We start from the raw sequence: 12,307 nt of genomic DNA, 5'->3' as shown, positions 1-12,307 counted from the left end.
CGAAACGCTGTGTGGTGGTTGATTGTAGCTGTGAATCAGACTTTTTTCATTTTGGGTCATGTGTCGGGTGTCTAGGGTGAACACTGCATCTCAGCAGAAGCCGGGTAGAGTGTGTGATAAATGTATGCAGTGCAGGGTGACGGTCTATTGCTGGGGGCGGTTTCCATTTGTCGTTGGAATGTGGTGAAGGTAGCGACCACTATTACCTTTGAGCTTTGAAGTGTCGAGTTGCGGCGCTGCTCTGTTAATCCCAAGCAGTGTGGTTTTGGTCAGAACGGGCAATATCCACCCTTCCCTGTCAGAAGTACCAGCCGACAAATCGTCAGACACAGAAACTAGCCTAAGCAATAATTTATTCGCACGGGTAAAAATGTCACATTAAAGCACATCAGTGTCACATTATTTCAAAGACGCATCAGTTTCTACACTCACTCGCTCATGCTTTTAAAAAGAGATTTCTTTAAATTACCAACCTCTCTATTGGTGCAGCTTCCCGGCAGCTTAAAGTGACAGACAGAGCAATTAGGAGAACTGGCAGACTCAGGTGGCACATCCTCTCTTTCCAAGTTAGCTGAAAGAATAATAACTCCGAAGTAAAGTTAATGAAAAGTCACAAGGACAACTCACTAGTTTAATGCTAATCTTTTAGTTTGGATAGTGGTGATAACTATTCCTTTCACTGACTGCATGTTTAGAGTATTATTCCATTTTAGCTAGTGGCCCGTTTACTAGGGTACAGGTGAAAGGAAGAGGCCACAGTATTCTAGAAGTGTTCTAACGCACGCATAGGGAAAAACTTGTTAACTGTACAAAGCAGATTAAAAACATCTCTAATTATATATATCAGCCGCATGGAAAGCACAATCAAGGTACTTAAGTCAGGTGATGTCGATAGCTGGCACCTCTGCACTGAACATTGTCAGCATCATGTGCAAGCGCAGCTGCTCATGCTAGGATTGGCCGGGAATTTGGCCACCCCCAATCCTGAGCCACAATGGTACCTTCCATCATGGAGGAGTGCCGGCCACACATAAGGACATGACAAAGTAAGCTTGCAAATAGACCTTATTTTAAATATGCCGGGTTGCATTTTTACAGACTTTGCAACAACGTTGCTTAAATATGGAATTTCTTTACGCTTCTGAATGCCCTAAAGTTCGGCTGCCCTGTTCCTCGGAGCAATAAAATGCAAATGGTATTGAGTTTGTATTTGGCGTCTGTATAATTTCTACATCTCGGCATTCTGGGGCTGGAAAGAAATTCAGATTGCGCCTTTGTGTGACAGAAGCAAGTCATTATCTTTGCAGTTGGATGAACCACAAAGAAAAGGCGCATTGTTTGCCCACAAGGGGCCTGCAGCGGATATCTCCGGGAGCTATCCCGCTGTAATTATGGCCTGCAACCCGCTGCGCGAAAGAATATGTTTTATTTTGCAATAAAATCATAGGAGGCTTTACAAATGGAATGCCATTTTTATAGAAAATAACCGCAGCACGTTTCTTGAATCTGCTGCCTCACATTTGTTGCAAACTGGCTGTTTAAATCTCCCAGGCCAGGAGAGGCTGTCCATTGGACAGTCTGCATAAAGCGTTGTGTGCTTTTTGTCGCGGAAATCAATGTGGCCTAATGGCAGTAAAGGTGCCACCTCACTAGCCATTGCACCCCTAATCATCCGAGCTCCCTCTGTGGGCCTGTGCAAGGAGAATGTGCTCGGATTCTGCTGTTCTGATTAAATAACTGTCTTTATGCTACATATTCTCATTGACCCACTATAGGCTTGGCGTCTTTTGAGCCATGGACCAACCTTCCCCACCCTCAACAATGGCAATGTAGAGCATATAAATAAGTGTATGTGTGTGTGTGTGTATATATATATATATATATATATATGTATATATCATGTGTGTATGTATATATATATATATATATATATATTTGGCTGATTTAATTCAGAAAACAGCAGCGGGTTCAAAACCGATGTTTCACAAGGTTATGGTGTTATTTTATGCATATGACATCATTCCTGTGAAAGAAAATCCCATCCAATAGGAGGCCTAGAGTGTCTGCCTTATTTTCTCACCTCCAGGTGGACAGAACCTGAACATTCTAACTGCAACCATAGCCCGTTGTTAGCTGTACCTTGTAGACAGCAGAGTCTTAATTGTTTATTTGTTGTAGATCATATAAAAACAATAGGCAAATAATTATGGTACAACAACAAATGTAGGTTTAGTTAGATCGATATTAATTCGCATCTCTGTACCAAATCATTTGTACACACCGGTCTTTACACTATTTCAGTTGTGTGCATAGGTTCCCGCCACGGGGTGGCTTATTCCGTTGTCCATGTGAGTCTTCTGCGGCATGAGTATGTTGATGTTGGGCCTATAGAGAGAGGTTAATAGCTTCCTAATTACCGATGCACCCCTGGTCTGAGGCATCGTATAGGTCTTCAATTCACATTGTTGGTGCCCGGGTTGGCAGGTGGGAGCCCGACAAGAAGGTGAGCTCGAACTTCAGAAAACAATAGGTCTGTAAAAATTCAAGTTGTGACTAACTCTTCTGCCATCTGGGTAAAACTTCATATACATCACCCCTGAGAGTGTGGTATGAAATCCTGCATTCGATTTACATGTAGAGTTAAATAAGATGCTGCCTAGTAACTGCATTAGCTATTGCATACATGCTTAACCTAAAAAGAGCATTTGTTTAAGGAGTGGTGATGTAAACGGCAATTCATTGCCTTTAAATTGATTATTAATGGCTTTTTGCCAACCAGGGGCAAATTGATTTCGCAGAGTGCATAGTATTGTCAGAAACAGTGGAAAATGCTGCTTCGGAATTCAGTTTTTGGAAAACTCATTGTCTAAATCAGAGCTAACGCTACATGGGTGACATTAAATTTCACCTGGAGAATAGGATGGATGTTGACTTTCCTGGGCTGCTTTATTGATGTCCTCTAAGCACTTGCAATACTTTATCCAAGGCCATGGTTGCTGCTTATGTCTCTTACGCAAGGAACAGCCATTGACATAAGTCAAATTTTGACACTCTAGAACGACTATCATTGGTATCAGCTAGGTGATAGTTAGAACAATCATGGAACCATTCACGAATAGGGTATACCACCTTCGCCCGGGGTCATCCTGGGGATTAACGACATCTAGGGGTAGGGCTTGACGAGACTGAGAGAGCCAATTTCCCAGGTCCCACTTCCCTTTCCAAGCCAAAACAGAAAGCCAAACAATGGACTGATTTCATTGTGGAGGTAATTACCATGTGAGGTGCTGTTCACTATTCTAGGGGGGAAATTGCACCAGTCCAAACATTGCACCTATCCAAACGACCTTTCATGGATGATAGGTTAAAGTCAACATCATTAGTAAGCTATCCTAGGGTTAGCTGTATTGCGTGCAGCCTTCAGGTTAAGTCTTGAGGGAATATAGAGCAGCTTGTTTTACCAGTCTTTAATCTCATGAATGAGTAAATGAAGGAAGAACAGGTGTATAACAACAAATATATGTATTTGTTCTAAACACACCCCTTTAGTTCCTTTCCGAGGCTAAAAGCAAGAAATTGCAGTCAGTAAACTTATTTAACACACAAGTAAATTGGCACAATATACGTGAGCCTATGATGAGATTTGAGGCGAATAATTACAGTGTGAAAACTTATAAGGCACACAGTAATTTAGCACCATATACGTTGAGCTCTAGGGGTGTACCAAAGCCATATATTAAAAATATGGTGGGGGAACCACGAATGGCATAGAGACAGGGCCTAGAGCCTGTAGAAAGACTACTCGGGGTCCTGATAATGTTACACACCCTGATGTCACACCTAAAAAGTGCCCAAGAGCCTAGTTGCGGCATCGCATAGTTCTGGGGATGCATGTGATCATGTCCGGTTGGCTGGGATGATATTTCCCAGACGCCAAAGTGGCGAGCGGAAAAGGTCCTTGGGCCAGCTTATGGCCTGGCGGAGTTGGGGCTGTGCTAATTCTTTTAGCTAAAGACTGTGATGCTGCACTGTTAAGTAGATTGTCTTGTTTTTTACACATAGATCCTATGCATAAAGACGTGGGTAGAACACCAGGGTTAAGAGGTGATCTCCTCGCCTGCAGCACAACTTTCTTGTGTAACAATGATTGTGAAAATAGGAAGCCAATTTTACAACCTACCATGGTTAGGGCGGCGCTGATCCTATGCTTAACGACATAGATGCTGCACTAGCAAACAGACAAACTGAGGCTATGCTTAACATTTACTGTCGACGCGTTAATGTGTAGTAATCTGGCACTAAGATTATCTAAAACTTAGCAACTGATGGTAATGTAAGACTAACGCGTGTACAGCAGTTATCGCCGGAAACATTAATGGTGTGTGTCTATCTTTCCAATTTATGTACGACCGGGTCCATGGCGGATACCTGGAGTGCTCCACATCACAACAGCTGCAACAGGTGGACAGCCCAAGGGATGCTACGTCAGTCACGGCTGGGTCCATGGCGGATATCTGAGGAGTGCTCCACACCGCAACATCAGCAGCGGATGGACGTCAAAAGGGAAGCATACGTCAAGAAAGAGGACACCAAGGGCCTAAGTATTTCTGGCAGGTGTAAGTGCTACCCATTCCCTAAGGTGGAAGTGGGAATTGTCACCCAGGTTTGCTTGGTCTTTTCCTGGTTCTTGCAGTTTCTCAAACCTGTCACGCAGGGGAGGAACTCATCACCAGAAGTGGAGGAGCTACAATGTGCCAGCACAAGCAACATGCTGGACGCAGGACAGGGAAGAGTTGGTTTGAGGGTCTGTGCCCTGGTAAGTTCAGGAACTTCTTTCAGGGACTTTTAGCTCAGCAGCCCGACCCCCTGTCAGTGGTGATACTTCACCTAGGGGGGACTGAAGTGGCCAAACTGGGGAGGCGAATACTCATTGATGAGTTCATCTCCACTGTGGGTGGGTCTTCAGGACTTGCCCGGGTGGCACAGTAGTAGGGTCTCAACTTATCCCGTGGTGCCAGGGACTCGGTCAGGGCGTTGAATCACTCGATAAAGAGGATCAACACACAGTGGGACAAATTATTTCAAGCCCCCCTCGGTTGCAGATGATCCAACATGGGGTATTTGTTCTACCTGGTGAGGGGAGTCCATTTGACGGAGGAAGGAAGGGTCCTGTGGTCTGATGATGTCAGGGCCTGGTTGGAAGGTTTTGCTAAAGTGAGAACTTTCTAGGGTAGGTCTAGGCAGGGGGAGGCCAGATCGTCGGTTAACAATGCTGGCCTGTGGCGGTAAGGTCATTATCGGTGAGCACATATTTGAGGTCTGAGGGGGCGGGCATCATCCTATGGAGGTTCCCGCCCAGGGGGAGGGGCCTGCGGGCCACTCCTAGAACTCCAGGGGCAAGGTAATGGATGCTGCAAAGCAAAGGAGCGCGGGTAGGAGTAGTTCACGCTTTCCTTAGGCTGGTAGCCACCCCGCGCGCGTATACTCATGACGTCACCGGCTGGCGCAGAGTAAGGGCCCTCCTTCAGTGGGTAAATGGAGTTCAGGGCGTAGACCGGGCAATTCCCGGGGTAACACTGCGCATGCGCACGTCTCATGGGGAGGCGCAGCTTGTAGGACCTGACACCGGTAGTGACCCTGCCATATGGCCAGAAATGTACAAAAATCAAGATGAGGATGTTTAGACTCGGTTAGGAAACAACATGTATTAGAGTTTTGTTAAGGTCAGGCTCTCAAACTTGTTGACAATAATTTTGTATCGAATGTCCTGCTGATTTTTGTATAAATTGTTGATCATGCAATTAAAAACCTTTTTTAATTTCATACTTTAATAAATACGGCCGGGCGACTAGCGCCCGCCTTCCAAAAAGTAAAGACGTCTCGTGTCCACGTTTCTGGGTGTTGGGTGCCGGTTTGGGGGGGAGGCGGCAGCTAGTCGCTGACCATGTGAAAAGGGGGGGCCCTCGGCCCCCCCGCACGCATGGCGGCGCGGCGACCGTCGCCCCCCCTTTCCCCATTGTTGTCTCTCGGTGGTGGGGGCGGGCCATGGGGGGCGCGACCCACCACCGATTGGCCGGCGGCCTCCCTGACCCGGATACAAGGTAGAAGGTCCGGGTCAGGGGGGGCGGGCTACAGGATGGGCGGGCCGGGGGGCGTGCCATCCCCGCCTGGCCCCACGGGAATAAAGAGGTGGGGAGCGCCCAGGAGACCCCCTTGTCCCTGGACGCTCCCTCACAGTACGGTGTGCCCCGCGCTCGGGGCTTCTTTGTTTTCCCACCCACCATCCCTTGGAACAAAAGTCTTGTGGCATTCATTATGTCTTGTTTAATGGTAAGTTGTGGAAGGTACTGTCCACATGTTTTACATGGTAGTAGAAATAGATCTGTTGGTATATTTTGTTGATACGTTTGTTTAGGAATTTTTTCCCCTTTTTAGCAAACTGTGTGTGAAGTGATTTTTCCTTGATGCCAAGTGTCTTTAGGCCTTTTTTCCCTTTGTAGCTGTACGGTGATACTGTTATTTATTAGCCAGTGTAGCTGTCCTTTAGAGTTTTTTCCCATAGGTCGTCGTATTTATTAGGTATGGGGCATGCGGTAAGGTCATTATCGGTGAGCACATATTTGAGGTCTGAGGGGGCGGGCATCATCCTATGGAGGTTCCCGCCCAGGGGGAGGGGCCTGCGGGCCACTCCTAGAACTCCAGGGGCAAGGTAATGGATGCTGCAAAGCAAAGGAGCGCGGGTAGGAGTAGTTCACGCTTTCCTTAGGCTGGTAGCCACCCCGCGCGCGTATACTCATGACGTCACCGGCTGGCGCAGAGTAAGGGCCCTCCTTCAGTGGGTAAATGGAGTTCAGGGCGTAGACCGGGCAATTCCCGGGGTAACACTGCGCATGCGCACGTCTCATGGGGAGGCGCAGCTTGTAGGACCTGACACCGGTAGTGACCCTGCCATATGGCCAGAAATGTACAAAAATCAAGATGAGGATGTTTAGACTCGGTTAGGAAACAACATGTATTAGAGTTTTGTTAAGGTCAGGCTCTCAAACTTGTTGACAATAATTTTGTATCGAATGTCCTGCTGATTTTTGTATAAATTGTTGATCATGCAATTAAAAACCTTTTTTAATTTCATACTTTAATAAATACGGCCGGGCGACTAGCGCCCGCCTTCCAAAAAGTAAAGACGTCTCGTGTCCACGTTTCTGGGTGTTGGGTGCCGGTTTGGGGGGGAGGCGGCAGCTAGTCGCTGACCATGTGGAATTCTGGCATTGCTGAGGCCAGCAAGTAAATGACGTGTATTCTTGTCGAATTCAAGATTATTAAGAATACCCGGTGTGTATAGAAGCCAAGTAATATTTTCATAGCGCAGCTCCAGCTTAGATATCTATGGATGATTCTAGGTATTATTGAGGTTATTTCAATAATATAATATAGTCAATAGTTAGAATGAAGATTACCTTTTTAGTAATATCGGGAACAAAATATAGTTTTTCTTAAGAATAGAAATTAACCGTGTCGTACTGATCGTATTTTTGACTACAGCTTGTAAATGTGCAGATTACGATCTCAGTGCTGAATTACAACATTATTTATTTCACATTTTGGAATAATTAAGTTTAGGATTTGTTTTGATCTTTGGAAATCGATTGATGGATAGTGTTCAACAGTTAGATCCATCTGAATTTCAGTGGGTTCTCAGTGATTGCTGCTTGATGCAGGACATCTCTTCTCTCCATGAATGTCTATAGTTCAATGGATGAAACACATTTGGTGATTTCTATGTTTACTCTGGATTGCAGATTACACCTAATGGTATTACTTTAAATATATACTGTAACTGGACCTGCTTGGGATTCTATAGTGCTACAAATCCCTTTTTGTGGCTTCTTGGAGACTCATTGACTATTGAACAAGTTAGCCTATGGGATAGATAGCCTTTCAATAGTGAAAAACAAAATTGGGTGTATTTCACTATCAGGACATGTAAAACACACCTGCATATGTCCTGTCTTTTACCTACACAGCACCATGCCTGTAGGGGTACTGTGGGCCTACCTGAGGGGTGCCTTACATGTAAGAAAAGCAAAGGTGGGGGCCTGGGAAGTGGGTACACTTCCCAGGTGGACATGATAGTTAAAAACTGAGCTTGCAGGTATGCATTGGCAGGTCTGAGCCACATTTGAAAAGGCTACTTGGGTGGGTGACACAATCAGTGCTATGGGCCCACTAGTAGCATCTGATTTACAGGCCCTGGCTACACACAGTGCACTGTACTAGGGGCTTGCCTAGTAAATCAAATATGCCAATCATGGATAACCAATCACAGTAACACTTTATATGGGGAGCACTTGCACTTTGAGACTGGTCAGCAGTGGCAAAGTGTCCCAAAGCATCTAAGCTACCAAAAACGAAATCCACTATACCATTAAAAATACAGGTGGTAGAGTCAAACATTCTGGGGGAAACCACGCCAAGGATGCTAAGTCTAATAGTGCACGACCAGTGTAGCCAGCTGGATGCAGAACTGCCTCAAACTCAACATCAACAAATCTAAGGTACTTATCTTCAGGAGCAATGCCTCCCCTTGGAAACACTCCTGGTGGCCAATCCAACTTGGTCCCCCTACCTACTGAACGCCCAAGGGACTTAGGCAACATACCCGATAGCAAGCTTGTGATGAGGAATCAGATAAACGTTGTATTATCATCATGTTTCCTCATCCAGCACATGTTGAAGAAAATATTCAAATGGCTCCCCACCAACTCCAGACGACCGTCACCCAGGCACTTATTACCAGCTGCCTCGACTATGGCAACGCCCTCTACATGGGAATCATCGCACAACTTTTAAACAGACTCCAGACCATTCCGAATGCTGCAGCAAGGCCCATCCCGGACCTCCCAGGGCAAACCCACATCACTCCCCCATCTCAAAGCACTACATTGGCTCCCCATCAACGAACAGTGCCAGTTCACACTACTCACCCACGCCTACAAGGCCCTCCACAACAAGGGTCCAGCCTACCTCAACTACAGACTCAACTTCTACCAGTCTGTCAGACAGCTGAGCTCCACATTTCTCTCCCTGGCTCACACTCCACGCATCCACATAAGCAGGAGCAGCAGCCACGCTTTCTTCCACCTAGATGCAAAGTCCTGGAACAACCTCCCACTCTAGCTCCAAACAACTTCGACCCTGCAGGAGATCAGGAAGGGCCTGAAGACCTGGTAGGTCAACGGATAGACCTTAGCAGCAACTCTTCCCCCGTTCAGCGCCTGGATACCCTCACGGGTGATAAGCAGTGCTTTATAAAACCTGATTGATTGAGTTATTTATGCACTCAACAAAATTATACTGACATCTTAGTTAAAAGGGTAGAAGCATAAATAGCTAGGCAACATAAGTTTTATGTGCTCAGCCACTATAGGAGCATCATTTAGCCTGTCTTACTTTTGGGGTCCAGGACCACTGACTATTTGCGACATATACATCCTACTCAATATAGGGAATCTGATGATACTGAGATACATGTCACATACCAATGATGAAGCCAATTGCAAAACTTGCATACCTAATTTCTGCACATCTGCATATGTAGGCTGCAAGATCAGTCTCTATATAGGGACATCCATGATGACAAGTACCCTTACAGGTCGGATCTCTCAGGCCTCTTGAGTGAAAGACCATTGAGGAAGACCAACTATTCCCCTTTGAATGCATTGTTAAACATGGACCCTTTGTGGATGGGGCTCTCGAGATTGTAAATCTGTTTGGTTTGTGAATTAATTTAGTGAAAAATGTGTGCATGTTCTAAAAAACACCAGCACACTATAATGAACGAATTTTCAAATTTGAAACAAGATTGGTTAAACTTCCAATATCGCACCATTTTTCATAATCTATTGTAAGGAAGCTATTTTTTTTCCAGAAAGCTGCCTCCTGCGCTTTACCACGACGCGTAGAATGTGAATGCTATAAATTGTATCATCTAAACTGTTATGAAAAATACAGTTAAAATACAGTTCTTGTGTCACAGCCCTGAAGACAGAGGTGAAATGCTTAACTTGAAAACAAGACATTCTACAAGACCTATCGAAAATACAGACGCAAACTCTCGATTCTTGAGTACATAAGTCCTTCAATGAATATTGTTAATATGAGGTTCATTGGAGAATGATTAAGACATGGTTCGCAGAAGTGAACAAACTTTAGAGTTAGAAAAACGCAGAGTAAGAAGAACTCTGCACATCACCTGTGCTACAGATCTTTCCTCATGCTTACGATTGGGATCCAGCTGTCCGATTGAGTGCATCGGAATTCTCTTAATGTTTTTTTCAGGTGGCCTGCAAAAAATAAATAACATCTAAAAAATCCTGTAAAATTATATTTTAAACATTGTTTAAATTAAAGCAAATTACTAATATAAATCAGATCAAACCATTCCTGTGAGGAGAATTCTTAAGTAATTTGGTGCCAAATCGCACTTCACTTTCTGAAAAAATTACTTTCTAAAAACTTTGACCCAAATCAAAAATGCACTTTCATCCGTAAAGAAACATCCAAGGCTGAAAATGCCTTCATTTATGGTTAGCAGGGATGAACACAAGGAATCCTGGCAGACGTAAATGGTTTTACCACGAGTGCGGAGAAGTCTGCAGAATAAAGTCTAAAGTAAGATGTGGGAGGTGGGCAGAACAAAGCGTGGTTAGCCTTGTAAGTTTATAAATGCCAACAAACCTGCATGTTTGTGGGCATTCATAATTCGAAATCTGACACCCTCCCCAACATATAAATAGTCGGCGATGTATTCCAGGTAAGTGACTCACCTTCCCGGACGAAATGATTAATGAATCACCGCCAGATTTGGTGGCGGTGTTGGGGTAGGGCTTTGTTTCCAAAGGAAGAAATATTTCCCCCATGGTTGCCATTCCCACCGTGTGGAATTGTGTGCTGCATATAATACTGGTGCAGGGGGAACAGGTAGCTCTAAAAAAAACCTCATGATATGAGCACAGTTCCGCTGTAAAACCTGCAACGGGCACAGCTTTCCATGTGTACTATCGTACCCGTTTTATGAAAAGCAAAACATTTTAAAAGCATCTTCAAGCAGAGTCGTAGAAACCAGCCCATAATTTCATACGTTTTTGTGACTCAGTCCTTTTATGTTAACTTTTTTTTAAGCATCTACCGGAGAAAAGGGTTTAGATATTCTACAGCCATGTATGACCAGAACTTTTGGAAGTTCTAAATAAAAATGAATATAAGATCGAAAGAAGGAGAGAAATAAATAAATAAAGACCAAAACAGAGAGTGAGAGGGAGTGACTGTCAGTGTGGAAGTGTGAGTGTGAGTGATAACGTGAGAGTGGGAGTGAGAAAGAGTGTGACAGTAAGGGGGAGAGCGAAAGTGAAAGCGTGAAATTGAGAGAGTGCCAGAAAGTGAGAAAGTGGGAGAAAGGGTGTTAGAATGAAAGAATGTGTGAGAGGGCGAGACATAGGGAAACAATGTGAGAAAGAGTGAGAATGTAAGAGTGTGTGAATGTGTTAAAGTGAGTGAGTTAGTGTGGGTGTTGAGTAAAAGTGTGTCTAGTGTTCATAATCATACTTCCTGGAAACCTATTTTTCTTTTTGGGTGGCTCTCCTTATGATTGGACTCTTGGAGCCAAGCCAGACCGACTCGTCTTTTCCCATGAATGTTCAGATTTGCCCTCCTCATAAATATGGTTCGACTAAATGGGCAAAAATATAAACAACCCTGCTTGATGGATCAGCCTGAAACGTTTTAGGGAGGATCGAAGTTGAAGAACATTTTTGTTTTTGTTTTTAAAGTTTTTGAAGGTTATGGCACCAAATACACTCTTACTATGGAAGCTCTGACCTAACTATAACACACATACACATATGTATATAACTAAATGAGGAAAGGCGTGTAAGGGAAGGGGAGTGAGTGAGAGGGAAGGGGGAGTGAGTGAGGGTGTGTTCACGACAGTGAGGGATGGAAGGTGAGTGAGGGTGAGTGAAGGGGAGTGAGAGAGTGAGGGGACAGAGGGAGTCAGGGTAACAGAGAAGGAGTGCGGGAAGAGGAGTGAGGAAGTGAGAAGACAGAGAGAGTGAGAGAAGGAGTGAGTAAAGTGGAGTAAGGTGAGTGAGGGAAGGGGAATTACTGAGGGAACAAAGGAAGGAAAGAAGGGGAAGGGGAGTGAAGCAGAGAGACTGGGAAAAGGTGAGTGGGGGTGGAGAGTGAGGGGAAGGGGAGTTAAGGATGGAGAATGAGGATAAGTGAGGGAAGTGGAGTAAGGGAACAGGGG

The 12,307-nt window shown here is 44.8% G+C and overlaps 1 protein-coding gene across 7 annotated transcripts in view; it reads right to left on the bottom strand.

Moving 5' to 3' along the window:
- The window catches only part of LOC144769184 (uncharacterized), a 4,448,662-nt gene that overhangs the window by 953,235 nt on the left and 3,483,120 nt on the right, over positions 1-12,307 (bottom strand). For 6 of the 7 annotated variants that reach the window (XR_013598674.1, XR_013598675.1, XM_078653198.1 and 3 more), the window contains one exon: positions 10,253-10,343. The exons of the other annotated variant lie outside the window; for it this stretch is intronic. Coding sequence is in view for 4 of the 6 variants with exons in the window: in XM_078653198.1 (XP_078509324.1) it covers positions 10,253-10,343 (91 nt within the window). In the remaining 2 variants the exon portion in view is untranslated. The remainder of the gene's footprint in view (positions 1-10,252; positions 10,344-12,307) is intronic. 7 annotated transcript variants of the gene reach the window in all.

Source organism: Lissotriton helveticus, chromosome 7, assembly GCF_964261635.1.
Source record: "Lissotriton helveticus chromosome 7, aLisHel1.1, whole genome shotgun sequence".
NCBI classification, from domain to species: domain Eukaryota; kingdom Metazoa; phylum Chordata; class Amphibia; order Caudata; family Salamandridae; genus Lissotriton; species Lissotriton helveticus.
This window is presented reverse-complemented; position numbering and strand designations above follow the sequence as displayed.